General features: G+C 40.6%; 1 protein-coding gene across 4 annotated transcripts; it reads left to right on the top strand.

Moving 5' to 3' along the window:
• Positions 1-347: 347 nt before the first annotated feature.
• LOC117431062 (BTB/POZ domain-containing protein KCTD5-like) lies at positions 348-18,224 on the top strand. Of its 4 annotated transcripts, XM_058995755.1 has the most exons (8): positions 348-731; positions 8,808-8,916; positions 9,143-9,234; positions 9,915-10,010; positions 11,657-11,773; positions 14,319-14,444; positions 14,996-15,060; positions 17,419-18,224. In XM_058995755.1, exons 1-7 carry the CDS (start codon positions 510-512, stop codon positions 15,038-15,040), a joined length of 807 nt encoding a protein of 268 aa, XP_058851738.1. In that variant the 5' UTR covers positions 348-509; the 3' UTR covers positions 15,041-15,060; positions 17,419-18,224. The 4 variants fall into 4 exon arrangements, with proteins under 4 accessions (XP_058851738.1, XP_033907556.1, XP_058851739.1 ...); XM_034051665.3 differs by lacking the exon at positions 14,996-15,060 and having other exon boundaries at positions 356-731; XM_058995756.1 differs by lacking the exon at positions 11,657-11,773 and having other exon boundaries at positions 358-731.
• The last annotated feature ends 258 nt before the right edge of the window (positions 18,225-18,482 follow it).

The raw sequence follows: 18,482 nt of genomic DNA on the forward strand, positions 1-18,482 counted from the left end.
ATTTGACCCAAAACTAGAAAGAAAAAAAAAAAAAAGCACTATTAACCTAGTTGTTATTCAAATTACTGATAAATAATCTCTCTCAACGGTGCATTTGTGGCCAGTTTAAGATATTAATTTGTGGCCTGCTTTCTCAACTGTATTACCCCTCTCACAGAAAGATCGTTTAATAAAAACAGCATTGTTTTGTGTGTGGCGTCGGACTTTCTACACTTGGGTATGGTCTGCATGCATTCACACAACTATTGCGTTACACCAATGCAATAAATGTCTACTGCTTGCAGTTTTCAAAAAAGGAGTCAGCTCACCGAGGTTGATTGTAAACACCAGTAGAGCCGATTCATCTTTTACCCTCAGAAGACAGACGATGATCGCATACTCTGCAACTGGGAGAAAATAGGAGTGGCGACGAGGCTTTCGCTTGTAGGAGGGAACAGTGTATTAAAGACGGGACTTCCTGCCTGCTAGCTCACAAGAGTTCCTGTAGCTGAGAGTGGAGAGAAAGCGGGATGGCAGAAAATAGCTATGACTGCAGCAGCTCCGGTTGCCGGAGGTGTTCCGTCCTCTCTCCCGGAGAACTGACACAGACCCCCGGCGCCGGAGCCTCCAAGTGGGTCCGGTTGAACGTGGGGGGCACGTATTTCTTGACGACACGGCAGACACTCTGCCGAGACCCGAAGTCATTCCTCTATCGACTATGTCAGGCCGACCCCGACCTCGACTCCGATAAGGTACTGTGGGGCTAGTACGGGATTGGGGTCCGGTTTAGCTGGGGCAGTTCAAACGCTGTTGTGTTAATAATACGTTTAGTGCATCATGGCATGGGTTGGTTCATAGCGGGACACAATAGTAATGGCAGTAATGTATAGCATGGCCGTTTTATTATTTAATAACATTCTGATCAGAATTGGTTAAGTCGGAACGTTTTTTAACGATAGAAAAAAAATATATACTGTCAACAAATAATTCGGTAGAACAATTTTGCAACTTGTATAACTTACCACGTTCATGACATAATAACTGCTTGCGTGCGTCTGTAATTTATTAATTCCGATACGAAATATAATGTCTTGTTAAAATTACTAAGACAAGCGCAGCTATTACTAAACAACTGTCTTGAGTCTGGCATACTGTTAATTACTACCCTGCTGTGTTTGTTTAGAAATGATTCATTCTTATTATTATTCAGCCGAGCGATGGATACTGTGTGGGCTTGGTTTTGAATTGTGCATCGTCACTTAAGTTGTGTTGAGTGGGAGCACGTTTTATTTTTGTTGTGTAACTTAATAATCCATATCTAAAACAATTTTAAAGGAACACGTGACCATAGGAATGGCTTTGGAATGGAATAAACTACGTAGATAACTTGTTCTGCTGCTATAGCAACTAGGAAGCTCATGTTTTGATCTTAATAATATATTATTACTTGCGAGTAACAGTTAAAGTTGTTTGTCCACTGTTTGTTAATAAGTTACGATGAAAGACCGCTGATGCTTGTAAATTTCTACACTATACAAAAAATGTAAACTCAAAGCATATGCGTGCGGCTTTACTTTGTTGTAAGCGATACGTTGCAATAAAAGGCTATGTGTGTGTGTATATATATATATATATATATATATATATATATGTTTTAAAGAGTAAACTGATGCATATTACTAGAAGTACATCCAACAAATGCGTGGTTTCAACATCCAAGTATATAGGACTATTTTTGATTTAAAAGTGCATAGTGGACATTCGTATTGTACAGGTTCTCGTTCGTCTGTGTGCTTCTGTAATACTGGCTTAGGAGCTAGGCTATAGCAGTACTGCATGGAGTTGGGTAAGGGTTTAGAAATAAAGCGGTGCTTGTCAGTTACTAAGGAATCTTCTCCTTCTGTGTCTTTTGACAGACAAAGACACTCATTATCATGTCAAATGCACTATTGCGGGCCGGTGACATGAAAACTTTTATGCTGTACGTCTGCAAAGCCTCAACCTACTAATAATGAATGAGTTGCATATTCAACAAGCCACGGTGCATAGGATTAAAGCGTCAAGCTCACACTGTTTTTATTTATAATTGTTTCGTTTTCTAAACGTATTGGCCATACGTTTGCAGCCACTTTACAATGCAGTAGACACAACTGCCACGCTCTACAGCATTTTTAAAAAGCATATTCTCTCCCCCCCCCCCCCCCCCCCCTCCCCAAATAGAAGAGGAACTGATGTCATTTCTGTGTATAATGACTGCATGACAGTTTTGTTTTAGAACGAACTGGTTTTAAGGTGTGGGTTTGTAATGCTAAAACTGTTTAAAAAAATAACTGAGGTCAATATTGCATCATTTGTTTATTGGAAGTGCATTGTATAGTGAAGGCACTTGCAGTGCTGTTTGCATGTGTGTGTTGAACAAGGAGGTAGTTACAAGACCGCTCATGTTCTGCCTCAGCCTGATTTAGCTGTGGGTGTGGTTCGGGCTGAGCTTGCTACAGTACATGTTGTAAGAGGCACGTTTAATCCAAGGCACGTGACTTGCTGTTTCCATGCACCAGCTATTGGCAGATACACTGCCTGTCTGTTCTGTGAAAGATATCTATCCGATTTAAAAATAAAAAAATCTTCGCTGTTTAATCTGACAAGTTCAGCAATTGCAAACATTACAAAAACAAATCAATCAGTCTGCTGTAGTAAGTGCAGCTATACAGAGACTGTGGTAGTAGTGTTCGTTCAGGCTGAGCCTGAGGCTGAGTTGTGTTTTCCTTGTTTCAATCGATTCATCCGATTCACACCATGGGAAGTGTTGGAAAGGCTGGGAACGCAGGGAGCAGGAATGAATCGGCACAGAACGCTGAGAAAGTGGTCACTGCAGGGCTTCTTTTTAAAAGATCCGTCTAAACTCTGAATGTACAGTAATGGCAATATTGCATTATCAGCTGTGAGATGAGGTTGAACTGTCACGCAGCAATTTTTTCTGCAATATAATGGCAAACTTATGACGCCTCATGCATGACATTACTCCAATTAAAAATCATGAAAAGAAAAAACTAAACTAAAAGCCAAAATATAATAGAATTTGCAAATGGCTATAAGTACTGTAAGCTATAGACTAGAGTTCATGAGCTATGCAGATCTGTTGGCCACAATGCAAAAAGCTTGGCTGTAAATGGAGCATAATCTGTGTTCAGTAGTAAAGGGTGGTTTAAACACTTCATGTCGCTGGCTGAGTGCAAAAACATTTAATTTCATAAGCCAGTATTTTTATTTAATTTTATTTAAACTTATGAACTGCTCACTCTTTTTGAAAGAGTTTGTTTGAAGTTTGGCTCTCTGATGTTAAGCAATGTAAGTTCGAAAACCTTTAAGTAAACTTCCAGTTGCGATGCAATCCTCTTGTGGTTTTTTTGGTTAGATGGTAAATCAAGGCAGCCACAGGTTTGGTTTCTCTTCCCTTTCCTCTTGTGTTTTATTTATTTATTTATTAATTATTTTTTGCTGCCCCCCTTTCTGATAAGGACCTCATTTACAGCATTGTGCATTTTTTGGGGTACATCAGAATAATTGCTGACTGCATTACAACGTCTTTTTTGGCTTCATATAAATATATATATTTTTTTTAGAAGCACAGTCCCAGTAACCTCCCTCTGTAAACCCCCCCTGCTTTGTTCTCAAAGTTCATGCATGTAGGAACGTATTTGTGCTGGCTTATGTTTAGAGTTAAGCATCATCCTCCATTGTTCTTGGGCCGCCAATTTGTTTTGGGTTTCCTGCCATTGATAAGCGAGAATTCCAGCACCACATCTGTACGGGGATTGCGAGTTCACAATGGTTATGAAAGCCTGCTGTAAAAACTGGAATCTGTTGACGAAGAGAAAAAATAAGCAAAGCTTGCCCTGATGCAGCACACTGTACACATTGATCGTGATCATTTATATATTTAGCTGGTGGGATTAATTAGGCCAAGTGGAATGCCTTTGGAACGTTGGACTGCATCGTGTAACCCTTTCTAGCATTTTAATTAGGCCAAGTGGAATGCCTTTGGAACATTGGACTGCATCGTGTAACCCTTTCTAGCATTTTATACCTTCCAGAACATGGTGTTCTGGTTCGATCTGCAGGCTGTCCTGCCTCTGATGGCAGTGATGCAAATAAACCACATTACTGCAGCTGTTTCTTCAGTGGAAATAGACTATTCTGCAAATAGCAACAGTGCTTCCATTGTAAACGCATTGCAAAATAACCTTTTACCTTGGCTGCATCCTGCTTCATGTTAAGTTTCTTCGTATACTGTGCATTTCAACCGGTGTGAAGCACTGATGTTTTACCAACTTGTGTCTTACAATTTGGTTGTAGTGTCAGATATTTTTGGACTTTTAATAATTAACTGCTATTGTACAGCTCCTTGGGTTGGCTTGGCTATGATGTGCTACATAGTTCTTGATGATTTACTCTGACCGTCAGGATATTATGAATGCCTCTGTGATCCAGACAGTCTACCAACTGGTGGTGACCATTCTTTGGAGGGGGAGGGGAGAAACACACAAATGGTGATTCCTCTTGAACGTTTAATAGCAGATGTGTCCTGCTGACTTCACGTGGGAGGAGATGTGTTTTTTGGAAGTAGAAATGCTGTAAGCACTTCAACCTTCACCTTTAAACGGAAGTAACATATTTTTGCTTTTTAAAGACAGAATGTGCAGTCCTGAGGTTTATTTAAGTCCACTTCCTACCTGCACTTTGTTATTCTGTCATTTCTACAGCATTCCTGGTTGCAGATTGCTTTACGCTAATCTGCAGGGTGTGCAGACGCTGGTACAGGACAGATGCTTTCTCAGCGTGGTTCATAATTCTGAACTGCGTTCCTAAAAATCTGTGACATGCACCTGATTTATTAAGGAGGAAACGCAGCAGGGTTTAAATCTCAAGCTCTAAAAGGAACGTTAACATGCTGGGTCCATTGCCTGTCTTCATTTAATCGCTTGAGAACAAAAGCAAAAATGACAGCATGCGCTATATAACCTGAGCAAAAAGGTGCAGTCCTAAAGGGTTGCAACTGAGTAATACATTTTTTCCCCAGTCGTTACTTGGTGTGCTGTCCTTTCGCATAGGGGAATAAATCCCAGTGCAACCTATTATAAAATCTATTTACACCACTTTTTAATTAAATATATATTTCTATAGCTTGATATTTTAGCTGCTGGGAATCGCATGTGTTTTCCAGTTCCGTCCTTTGTTCCCAACCTCGTAGTTTAACTTTCAAAGCTCACAGCCTCATGGATTAGACATACCTTATCCTGTCCCATCCCCCCTCCCCACTTTCCCCCCTTTTGAATCCCTTCCAAAAACTGCTAAACTTTGTCCCTATTCTTTTCATGCTATTTTTTTAGACCGCAAGGCCTTGGGAAGGTGAAAGGATGCAGAAGGATAAAAGTGGCCTTAATCAGTTTGCAGCCTTCTACTGTAGTTTGTGATCAGTTTGCCGGGGGAGGGGGGTTCACTGTGGGTAATATCCAATTCGGAGGCCTGAAGACTGCCGTCTGTAGTGTGCATTAACCATGCCCCCAGTGTGTCTTGCCTCCCTCTTATAAAGGCCAGATTGTATTTCCCGGCACAGGGAATCAATAGCCTCTCTTCAGCCACAGATCCTGCTTGCACTGCTCTGCATTCTTCACCCTCAGACGGTAGCCTGCAGCGTGTGTGTGATCACTGGGGCTTGGAGAGACGCCACAAGCACAGTATTGAATTATCACACAGTCCACCCCACTGTTTACTGTCCTCGCCAACACTTGACACACGCTGCCTCTTATTGCATTACTTAAGGGGTGACTGCCTACCTTCCCCAACCCCACAGTGCAGTGCAGCCACAAAGGCGGTGTGCAATATCATAATATATATAATAGGGAAGCTGTTCATTTGTCATTGTAGGTCCACTTTGATTCAAATATTTGTAATATGCATCAACAAATGGACGGGTGGAGTATAGTGTGTGTGTGTGTGTGTGTGTGTGTGTGTTTTTGATTCCTTTTAGTTTTTTTGACGGGTACTGAGGACATACTTCTACATGTAAAAGACAATATCAAATCAGGTAACATCACTGATCATAAAGTATTAAGTGTTGCCTCACTCGCTGCATCTGTAATTTCTTTGACGTTTGGCTTCATGGTAGAAATCCAACAGGCCACTCAGAATATATGAAAAAAAAAAAAAAAACTATTTTGGGGTATCCTCAAAGGATAGTGATTTCTGACCGAATAGAGAGAGGTTTTTAATTCCACAGCATTCCGTTTCTCTTTTGGGTCAATCATTTATTGTTGTGTGTGGGGTGTTTTTTTTTATTTTTATAAAAGCTTTTAGAGGAATCTGAAATGATACATTCTCTATGGCACTGTTGTCTCTCATAAGATGCACAGACCCTGAGACTTGAATTACAGTACAGCTTCCATTCTGATTCCCTGCAGTGACTTTCCTGCTTCGGTTAGTTGTATCGAAATGGTCGCAGTGTCTTTGTTCTAACCATGCCAATGGTTGAATTGATGCAATTAAACCTGAAGCTGTTAACTGCTTCCAGTGTGCCTGGCAGTGTCAGTGCCCATGCCTGGTCCAGGACAGTGGGGCTTGTGTCTTTTTCAGTCCGTTATAATCCAGGACCCTGTTTCAACCAGGTCCTTGCTTAGTGTAGTGAATAGAACACCTCTGTTCACCTAATGAATGGAAGGGCTGCTCAATTTAGTGACTACAAGAACTGGTTATGACTGTCACTCGGGCAGTTTAGCATTCATATAAAATAGAAGCATGTGTGGGCTACTTTTTTTTTTCTGTCCTGTATATACAGTTTTATAAGAGAATTTATATATGACACCAGCTGAAATGAAAGATCCTTGCCTGTATTGTACAGTAAACGATGTGATCTGCAACCTAGTGCTCAGTAAACCTGCTGTCATGAGCTCACATCTTCACAGCAGTGGAAAAGCAGCTTATGCTTGATCTGGGGATATATATAAAGCTGATAAACCTGCATACGTAGCATTCCGTCACCTTTTCCAGTCCTGCACACCTGGTGTTTTAAAGATCAGGGTGGCTTTGCAAAAAGGACGAGAATAAATCATGAGTGCCAATGACTTTTATTCCAATGATTTGCAGAAAGGACATCCTACACCTGTCTGCGTCTGTTAAAATCTGCCGTACAAGCGCGTCAGAAGTCCTATTCTTTCCTTGGTTCCCAAAGTTGTTTTTGTCGTGTCCCCCCCCCCCCCCCCCCCCCCCGAGGTCATCTCCAAAAAGATTTTGTGAACAGCTAAACTTTTCCAGACTTTTTATTTTTATACTTGAATGCCTGTCAAATGCAAACCAAGTCTTTGCCAGTAATGGAAGTGAACTGGAAATACATTTTCATTTTCCATTGTATTGCCAGTCCTGTCAACTCATTTCACCCCACTGGGATGCAAAGTCAAAGTAGCTCACTGCCGTTCTCTTGTCCAATTCAGAATTACTTCACTATAACCACCATCCCAGTCCTGCGTTTCTGATCAGCTGCTGCAGTCACCCTACAATATTATTTGTTTATTTAGCGGACGCCTTTATCCAAGGCGACTTACAGAGACTAGGGTGTGTGAACTATGCATCAGCTGCAGAGTCACTTACAATTACGTCTCACCCGAAAGACGGAGCACAAGGAGGTTAAGTGACTTGCTCAGGGTCACACAATGAGTCAGTGGCTGAGGCGGGATTTGAACCGGGGACCTCCTGGTTATAAGCCCCTTTCTTTAACCACTGGACCACACAGCCAGTTATAGTATTTGAATAAAAAATGACTGCATGTATTCACTCTCCACATATCCTTTTAAAGTAATGCAGTGCTTTTATGTTATCAAAAGTATAAAAAAAAAGTTGAAATATTAAGCATTTTGAATATGCAAATATATTCAAATAACAAACGTACTGAGATGACAACATGGCTTTCCCACAATGCCCCTCTTTGCCTTTCCTCCTTTAACTCTGAACTTGCCAGGTAGTTTTCTCTAAAATTCCAGTCCCGTTTTATGAATCTTACTATTGACAGGAGTCTGTTTAGTTTGAGAGTAATGAATAGCAAGAAGTGGTGGAAAACAGAAGTCTGTATTGCCTTTCTCTCGCCCTGAAATGTGATCTTGAATTGAGTTGAACTCTTTGGTAGACACATGGAGCAGGACAGCTCTGTTTACCCTGGTAATGTGCGTCTTTAAGTGGGATGTTGAACAAGGCCTGTAAGTGGCAAGCTCTGTTTCCACATGTACCTACATGTTGAATATGAAGTGGTTATTTTAAATACAAGCCTTGGTTGTTTGCCATTGTGGGTGTGTTTCGACTCCATGGCTACAAGGAGATGCTTTCATTCTGTTAAGCAAATGGGATGAACAGTAATGTGACCCTCTGCACTTTGCTGTATTCTCAGGGTTAATGCACTGCTGTAGTTTCCATGCCTTCAGGATGTAGCAATCCTGACCCACAGCAGGTTTTGCATTTGATTCCAGCCCTGTTTTCACTGTTCCTCCAAATAAATCGCTTAAGGATCCATTTATAAAACCTATGAAAGTGTGTTAACAAAAGTTTTACAATATATAAGGTCTTAATTATGTGGTGCCTTACACACGTACAGTATCCTTTCATAATTTCTGGAGGGTTTCTTTTTATAGTTGCATGTTCTTAACCCTGGTACAGCCTGGCTTATTAAATGTCTAGTATATAACTTCTATAGATGTTTTATTGATTTGTTAAGCTAAAGCGTTGTCTGTAAATCTGCATAGCCATAGCTTTTAATTGCCTTTTCTTTCTTTTCTGTTCTCCAGGATGAAACAGGTGCTTATCTTATAGACAGAGACCCCACGTATTTTGGTCCAGTGCTAAATTACTTGAGACATGGAAAGCTGGTCTTCAACAAGGACTTGGCTGAAGAAGGTGTGTGTTTTATATCTGAGCACACAGCATGCAAATGTGCCGATTTTTATGTAAACTAGCGTTTTTACAATCCTATATCGCTGTATACCACTATGTAAATCACTTTTTCCAAATCTATAAAAAGCATCAAGACGAACATTCCTACAATCTCCTAGTAGCACAATGCTTTTTCTATTATCTATGTCATTTTCTATTATCTATGTCATTTACTTTTTTCTGTTACCAGGAGTGTTGGAGGAGGCAGAATTCTACAATATCACGTCACTAATAAAACTAATCAAAGACAAGATCAGAGAAAGAGACTGCAAACCTTCACAGGTAGGCTGGAATGAGAATCTGCATGCAGCTCGTACTGTGTCTCACGTCGTCACACACCTGTACTTCAGCTGCAAGAAACAGCCTTTAGCAAGATCACTTTCTGTTGCTACGGGATGATAATTCTGCTATCCTCCCACGCTGTGATTGCAAACAAAGAGTGGAAGGTACAGGTCTCTTTTTTTTTTTTTTACACAAAGAATCGCAGGAAATTAACATGATGGTGGGACAAACCATTTAAAAGAGGTCTTTGATTTTACAGGATGAAAAAAAAATGTTTTGCGGGTATTGTGTAGACTTTTTAATTTTTTATAAATTATATACGATCGGGGTCATTGGTGTTGACATCAGCTAATTGACCATTCCAAGTGAAGACACAGCTGCTTGGGTTTGTGTGGATTGCTGTTCTCCAACCGAGTCGTAAGGAAAGCATCAGTCATCACAAATCCAAGCAGCTGTTTCTTCACTTGGAATGGTAAATGAGCCCAATCCACATGAGTATTCCTCGTCTCTGGAGAGCCTATCCGAATAATGTTTTTGTGCAGCTCTAGTGCTTACACAGTGGACCTCTTCAGTTCTAGACCTTCCGTAATGTAGCCTTGTACAGGAGATGGTTCTGAATCTGTTGTAGGATGCATGCACCACTGTAATAGGCTGAACTATTTATTTTTATTTTTTTTAAGGTGCCCGTGAAACACGTTTACAGAGTTCTACAGTGCCAGGAAGAAGAACTAACGCAGATGGTCTCGACCATGTCTGACGGCTGGAAGTTTGAGCAGGTACAGTGACGCTGGCAGCAGAGTCTTCATTGGCAGTCTCACCTACAGAAGTCCTGCAGATGTATACAGTTTGCTTCAGTAACTTTAAAATTTGAATCGAGAGATTCTGCACGAACCCCTACTACACTAGTGTATAACTTCATCTGCAAGCGAGTTCCACATTTACTGTACGAATGCTGCTACTTCTGCTAAAAACTAGTGGAGATTGGAATATTGTGAGGTTGAGACTCGCATGATTAGTATATTGCAATCACATGCTTTGTGGCAGTGCTGCATGACATCGCTAGCAAAGCCTGTCGTGTAATTTGGAACTTTCCCTGTTTTTTGTTTCATTATGTGGGAGATATTTAAAGCAACATAGTCATGTTTTTAATAAGAGCGAGTACATCGCACCACCTGTGTCTAAAGTCTTCAAATGCAGAGCTTTGAACCTTGAAATTCTACCAGGCTTCTTGTTGAGTGACAAGTTTAAGTGTTGCTGCCATTTTCTTTTGTTCAGATTCCAAAGCCAAACTGCTGATTTGGTTAAAATCCAAGACCTTTAAAGGGAAGACCAAAACACTAACAAACTAAAATAAGCTGTGATTATAGGGTGCCTCAGACAACAGTCCTGCTTCCCTGACCATGTATTACAACAGTCCTGCCTCCCTGACCATGTGTTACACAGTCTTCCATTCATCTGGAATGTTGGCTCCATGTGCCCTGAAGTCTTCTCTCTTGATCGATCAGTTCAGAAACTGCTCATTCTCATTTGTAGGAAAGGTGCTTGGTTGGGACATCTATTGAGGTTTCTTTTTAGGCACAAACCATCACACTTTTAAAAAAATCTGCACATGCGTAACATGGGAAATTTACCTGCAGTGTAAGACCAAAAATGATCCGTGTATTTTGTATGTAATTCAAGGTGCTTAAAAGAGAAGTTATTGGAAGTATGCTCATGCCAATAGTAGTGTCTGTTGCAGACAAGCTCCTGAGATGTAGCCCCAAAATACACGTGTCTTGTTTCAATGTCTGTTGGTAAATTTGCGCCTTGTATGAAAGTAGTTTTATGTGTTTTTGTTTTTTGAGGAGGTAGGGGGGCTCTGTTCTGCATCACTGCTGAATCTGACTTGATGTTAGTTTACCATGCTGCTGTAATAGGGCAGGGCTGGTCTGTTCTTTATATCTCTATTGGAATGGAAATCTGGAGCATTGAGCTTTTAGGAATTGAAAAAGCATTTGTATTTGCCAAATCATGTTTTATTATTTGGGAGGGGGGAGCGGGGTTCTTCTGTAGCCAAATCTTTCAATGTTTAATTTAGATTATATGTTGGAAGCGGCCCTTATCCTTCCCCAAAAATCAGACCCCACCCCCCACACACACACACCCACCCTTTGTCACTGCTGTGTTCTGGACCACACCATCCCTTGCACAATGCAGCCCTACAATATGGCCATTGTAAGTCTACTCTTTTGCAATTGGCACTTTGTTTGTTTATATATGTACTGTATTTTCTTAAAATAATGTGTACAAAAAAATAAATCTTGAGCAACTATACAATTTTTACGGGCATTTTCTTTTTAAAATACAGAAACCTTATTATGTTATCTGCAGTCTGTTGATTCGATGCAGAATGACGACACTGTGCTCTGATTGGTCGTTGCAGCTTGTCAGTGTAGGTTCCCCGATTGGCTATGGCCGGGACCACCAGTCAGAGTTTCTGCTGATTGTGTCGAGGGAAGTGAAGGGGGAGGAGCCCAGTGTCCAGAACAGCAGCAGCGAGGTGTGTCTCACGATTCCCTCCCGAGTCTCCTCTCGGCTTTGCCTTGCATGGCTTGCCTGCCCCCCTGCCTCCCTGCTGCTTCCATCTCTGCATTCAGCCACTGTTCTGTCAGGTGTCGCGGATAGAAATTCTAATTTGGAATCCTCACATTTGCATTAACGAAGGCTTGCATTAAATGTATTGCAGTTTGTTTTTTTAAGTGCACTGCGTGTCGTGTGTGTGTGTGTGTGTGTGTGTAAGCCAATGTTAGCCAGGGTGTGGTTTCAGAGTACACTGAACCCTTTCTGATTTTACTTTCTGGGTAATTGTCCCCCTTTATTTAGGCATAGATTTATTTTTTTTCTGAATTGTATGACTATCCTATCAGTGTTGGGATGTTGGCTCTTTGGCTCAACTTCTTTTTCTAATAAAACCAAGAGACAAAATATTGGGTGGACCTGCATGGATTACATAACCCATCTACACATCCCTCTATCGCCTGCTGTCCTTGAAAGTGCCCTGCTGATTGCTGTAATTCATGCTCATTCCATCCATGCTAACATCACTACGGGTGTCCCTAAATGCACACCTCTATAATACTGTAACTAAGAATGTTGATTTATGATGCACAATTCATTTTTTTTCCCCCTTAATGATTTGTTTGTAAAAAATAAAAAACACTAAGAACTTGAGTATAATTGAATGCAAAGACGATGTTCTAATTCTGTGTAATTCAATATGTGAAGGTGGGTGGTTTATCTTTTGGTAGTGGGGGTTCAGGCTAGCATTGCATGGCAGTTCTGTGGTGTAGATTCTGCTCCCTGAGGTGCATAGCACCTATTCAGCAGCTTCTAAGTAGTGCAGCACAATGGCATTCCAGAGCCTGTTTTTGTAACAAGTGTGTGTTTGTAGCCAAAAAGAGTTTTTTTTATAATACGCACAACCAGTAGGTTTTAATTGCTGTGGGGTTTCTTTTTCTAATACGAAATTGGGGATGCACAGATTGTGGTTTATTTTCATGTATACAAATGACATTAACTAAACACTGAAATGCACAGTACCGACTTTATCGTGATTGCAGTCTTTCTGTGTGGTGCAGGCAAGCTGATTTTCTTTTTTTTTTTTTTTTGGTTTGTTTTATTTTTATTCCCGTCTTGTATTATGAGAATGTATTTGTTATCTTGCAGGTTTTTTGTAATAGTCTTAGGTTAGTACCCCTGAGGTGTTTTTACATCTCTGTTTCATACTTGCTATCTGTCGGCTTTACTAAGAAAACATTAATCAGACGCTGTGTAACTTGTAGTCATGCCAGAATTCAGGTTGGCATGGTACTGTCACCTCAGAGCCCTGCAGAAGATCTGTTTGCAGGAGGAATTAGCAGTTGATTATATTCATTACAGCAGCCGGGCATGCCAGGACATGTGCAGCAAAAACCTATAAAATATTTTTAATCGGAGAGCCAGCGGCCCAAAAGGGCGTGAACAAGCGAACGAGTGGCTGTTGGGTTGCAATTGCTTACAAAACCATCTGGTGCATAGACCAGTTCATTTTTATGCTGGGAAATTGGTTAGAGTGGAGAGGAACAGCAGCAAGTATTATCGTGACCATCAAAAGTAATGTTGATCTTTCCATGGTCTGTTCTTAAAAAGTAGCAGTTTTAAAGAGAAGTTGCTTAATTGAAATGGGTGAATAAAGGAGTTCAAAACTTACTGGCAGGCATTTAAGTTTTCAGACCTTGCTGTGTCCATTAGTGTCCTGGGGGTTGTGCCTAAAACAGAGTTTGCATTGTGGTAAAATACCTGTACTTTTTCCTGTTTTTGTTTTTTAATTTTTCCATTAGAAATTTAAATATACCATTGTGTCTAATGTGCACAAGCAGGGGGTAGCAATTTAATTGCAGCTCAGAGATCTGAGACCCGTTTCCTAAGCAACCGAAAAACTATTGGAATCCCCTCGGGTGAGACCGATTGAAAAGGAGGAGCAGCATCCCATTCTGCTTACAGCTTAGATACATGTGTCGGAGGCACTTCTTTTTTTATATAAATGCAGGCAGGCCAACGTTACAAACATGAACCTGTGTATGAAAGCTTCCTGGGCAATACAAAATGCATGGCCATGTATTTGTTTTTTTTTTTAAAACCCCAGTCATTCATCGGTTTTCATTGTGGTAACGTTAGTAAATAATCAGTGTCATTCTATTTTTCTCTCGGTAGGAAATATAGGAATGGAAATCCATTGTGCAAATTGTGTGGTGTGTGTATAGTTTCTGGTTTTGTTTAAACCGGCTATGGTCTTTCAGTCAATTTTATAACCATGGTAAATATGTTCTTGTTGAAGTTTGCTGAAAGATTTCCAGCTACTGTAGAATACACATTTTGTATTCATTTTTTATTTAATTTTAGGAATGACATGAACACAATGCTAGGAGAGATTTAAGCCATTCACGGACAGCGGAAATGTTTTCAAAATAGAACGACATTGACATGTGGTGTGTGTGTGTGTGTGTGTGTGTGTGTGTGTGTGTGTGTCTGCTGCTAATGTGCGCATTGTTTGTTTTTTTTCCTAGCTGGTCAGTATTGGTTCTTCCTATACCTACGGAAATGAAGACCAAGCAGAGTTCCTGTGTGTGGTGTCGAAGGAGTTGCACAACACCGCCTACGGCACAAACAGCGAGCCCAGTGAAAAAGCCAAGGTAAGGCACAGTGTGATCAGGAGGCTTTGTAGCCCTGAAATGATTTCAGCACGTTCCTAATCTACATACCGACACTGTTTTAATGATTTAAAGTGATACCGTCCCTGGACTCCTTGCATGCTGTCAGCGCAAGACTTCACTGCTGGAGATTTAGCTTTCATAACTAGTCTTAATGCTTTTGGGTATGTTACGTGTTTAGATCAATTTCAGTAATCTAGGCCACAAGTGCACCAAAGTACTGTTGGTAGATTATTTTTATAACAGTTTTCAGTTTGTCTGTCTGTTAAATGTGATTGTTTTATTGATTTACAGTTCCTGAAAGATCATCTAAAATGTGTTGGCTGAATGTAGGCCAAAATCGTAAGTGGTGCAGCATTACACCAGTCATCCGTGCGAACAGGAAACTTGTCGCACAACATAGGCGTCTGGCTTTCAATGTGCAATAGATCTCCAAGAAAAGGGTTCAGTGCTGCACTTTAAATCTTGCATTTATGTACGTTTTTCTTTTCTTTCCTTCTTTTTCTTTTCTTTCCTCTTGCATGCTGACTCAGAGTGAGGATGAAGAGACGGATTACGATATGAATGACTCTGATTAAATTTGAACTGTAATGCCATGGTGAGCACAGCAGCTGCCCCTAGAAGCCATGTAGACCCTAGTTCTATCTATCTATCTATCCCAGAATCTGCACATGTACAGTACCAAGCCAACTGTCATCTTGTTTAAAGCTCCCTCATTTAGATCATCCTGTTTTGATGTAGAGTTAGATGTCTAAGTAGACTCCAGTTTTTTTTTTTTTTCTTTAACCAGTTTGCAGAAGAATTGCATAGATGTATAGCTGCCGTTCGCATTTTTAAATCAGCATGACTCTTGTGCACCCTGTTGATGGTGTCTTACCTGTATCTATATCTACTATTACACGTGACTCATATGGAGATTGAAAACAGAAGTTCTTCCCTACAGCAAGGGGGAAGCATGTCTGGAAGATAAAATATTTACTGGATTTTCTATTTCTATGCTTTTTCCCTTCCCTTCCTTTTTGAGGCAACCAAAGCAGTCTTAAGTGCTTATTGTTTACTATGAACTCTGTAGAAACTAAACCACGTACCTCATGTTTATTTGGTGCTCCTAATAACTTCTATTCATTATAAAAGTGCCCTCTATAACATCCAGGCAGTGTCTTTATTTCAGATGCGTACTCTGTATAGTAGCATGACCTCCTAGTACGCCCAGTCATGGTTTTTGTTTTTGTTTTCGGGTGCTGCTAGGGGAAGCCCCCTGACCTTGCAGCTGCTGTGGGGAATGGCAGCGGAACACAGTGGTTTGTTTTATGAGTTCGGGTGAGGCGTGATCCTGTTGGCCTTTCGGGAGAGCTGCTCCTCGGTATCTCCCTAGCTACTGCTCATTAGTAGAGTTAATACTTATTCTGGTCATGAACATAAACTGCAGCACAAGTACAATCTGCCCCTTTAAATAGCCTGCTGGTGTTCGTAGATAAACTCCACACAGTCCTCTGCTTATCTTGACAAAGCCCTGCCCTTGTCTGTGTCGCTGGCTCTCTGTACAGAGCTCTAGCTGTGTACAAGCCTGCAAGTAGTTGCCCACTGATTTGTTAATGGCAGGGAAAATTCAAACCAAGTACTAGAAGATAGCTAAAAAGCTTACTGTCCTGTATTGATCGGAAACTAATTCCCTAGCTAACAGGCCCTCTGGTTTGGTAAAATGCCCAGCAATGATGGACCGAGTTTCTTGTTAAATATTTAATGCCCTGGTTCAGCTGCGTCCTTTTAGTCATTATAGGACTATCTGTTATAATAATCTCTCCAGACACACACCCGCCACACATTTCACCAAAGGCTAGGTTTTATGGAAGCTATTCATGCAGTGTTACTGTAAATGCCTAATGTGTCTGTGGGAAGCATTTGCAGTCTCCTAAAGCAATGCATATCGTTTGCCTTTCGGAGTCTGGTACTGTGTAATGCTGCGTATGTGTTTAGCTTTCTGGAATTATTGCACAAGCTCAATTTATTCAAGGTTTATTTTTTTATGAATGTGTTTTTTAATGCCTGACTAATCCTTTTTTTATTATTATTATTACTATTCTTTCCAGGGGAAAACTTTCTTAAACAAGAAATCCCTGGCAACATTGAACATGATTCAGACTTCTAAGATTTCAGTTATCGCACTGAGCTGTGCTTGCTTGGGTCAGCTGTATTTGCCTCCATACCAAATCTGATCAAATTGAAAGTGTGTACGGTACCCAGAGTCCTAATGTATACATGCAAAGACAGACACATTGTCCAGTCGTGTTATTTAAGAACACTGAGATGCTCTGTCATTTCAGAGCTCCCTTTTTAATATTGTTTTTGCATTCTGGCCAAGTGATAATTCCAGTTGTTATGCATCCGTTGGTGCTCTGATAAGGTAATGGGTTTTATAAATTCCACCCAAATGCATCAGGGTGATCTGGAGCACCATATTTGTGCATCAGGGCTAATAAACAACCAGAGGTCCCCAGGCAAATGCCACTGATGTACAGTGAGCAGAGTGGCTGGACTGTTATATCTCTGGACCGAGGTGCAGATTAACCCTATAATGAAATGCAGGTCTAAGATGGGCTCCTGGTTGATTTGATACACCGGGATTATCCACTCATAGTAAAGATGGCAACCTTTTAAGTTTGCCGTACTGAAGCAATTTTTTTTTTATTTTTTATTGTGGTTACCCATTGCTTGTGCTAACTCCCTGAGGGCTGTGTGTGCATCATACACCACTAGCCCAGGCTGATTTACTTGGTTTCTTATGAAGCATGGTGAACACAGCGTTGTGGTGCCGAGACCTCACAACCACCTTCTGTACCCATAGCAGTTAATGGCGGTGCTGCAGATCACCACAGGGCTTTTAATGAAAGCACGCCAAGTGAAAACGAATCCCTTGCAGATTGCTCAGATAACACATGCCTTTGCCTTCTTTCAGATTCTGCAAGAAAGGGGATCAAGAATGTGAAGCCGCAGTATTGAAGACTTTCCTTCGATTTCCATGCCTAGAAAGAAAGCCAACGCATCACCACGACGAAGAGCCTTTAGCACAGATGAAAACTATTTGGCTGAACTTTATTTAATTTAAATTTTGTATATATACTCTACAGACAAAAAGGTTTCAAATACTAAATGTTTGTTTTATATGTAATCTCTATCTCTTGCAAACAAGTTGGTTTTTAAACCTTTTCTGCTGTAGTGTGTACAGGAGTTTCTAACAAACGGTAAATATTGATGAGAGATTAATGACCTTAAAGGCTTGCAAGTTTGCTCGTCTGTACAAAGTGCAATGCAGCAGGCTGAGCAGACTTGATTATGAAAGCTAAGCTGGCCAGTAGTGTAGGTATTCCACCGTTTTGAAATGTGTGTGTCAAGTTTGTTGACCCTGTACTGTTCATTAGGGCTGTGAGGGATGGATAGCACCATGCTTCCTTCACTCTGTTCCCAGTGTGCGATTGGAGCAAACAAAGATACCGCCCGCATCTGGGATTCAGGACCAGGCATGAAAAAAAGCAGAAAGATGGTCCTTTGTGTGGTGTCTGCTATATCTTTTATTTAAAGTATTGACAGCTAATCCAACAGGAGTGGAATAAGAGTATAGGGTCCACTGAATTTTTCTTCATTTATCAAAAAGGGAGTAGAATAGATTTAAAATGATGATTTTTATATTTCTGTTAAGGACTAAGTCGCAAATGGTCCATTTAAAAAAATAAATAAATAAAATGAGTTTACTGAAAAGCAGAATGGTGTATCTTTTTTTTAAAACGATGCTTCCTCCAGAAGTGTAAGCGGCAACTTAAACCACACATTTGATTCATTTCAAAGGAACGTTGGATATACAGTACAGTAACAATGTTTTGTTGGGTTTCTTTTAACGGACACAGAAGCATGTAGGCAATTGTTTGCAGTGTTATTTTTGTTTTGTTTTTAAGATATTTTAAAGAGCTTTCAAACAAGCCTAGAAAGAACAGATTCCTGGCCCAGAAAACAGATTTCTTCTAA

This window comes from Acipenser ruthenus, chromosome 22, assembly GCF_902713425.1.
Source record: "Acipenser ruthenus chromosome 22, fAciRut3.2 maternal haplotype, whole genome shotgun sequence".
Lineage (NCBI taxonomy): Eukaryota > Metazoa > Chordata > Actinopteri > Acipenseriformes > Acipenseridae > Acipenser > Acipenser ruthenus.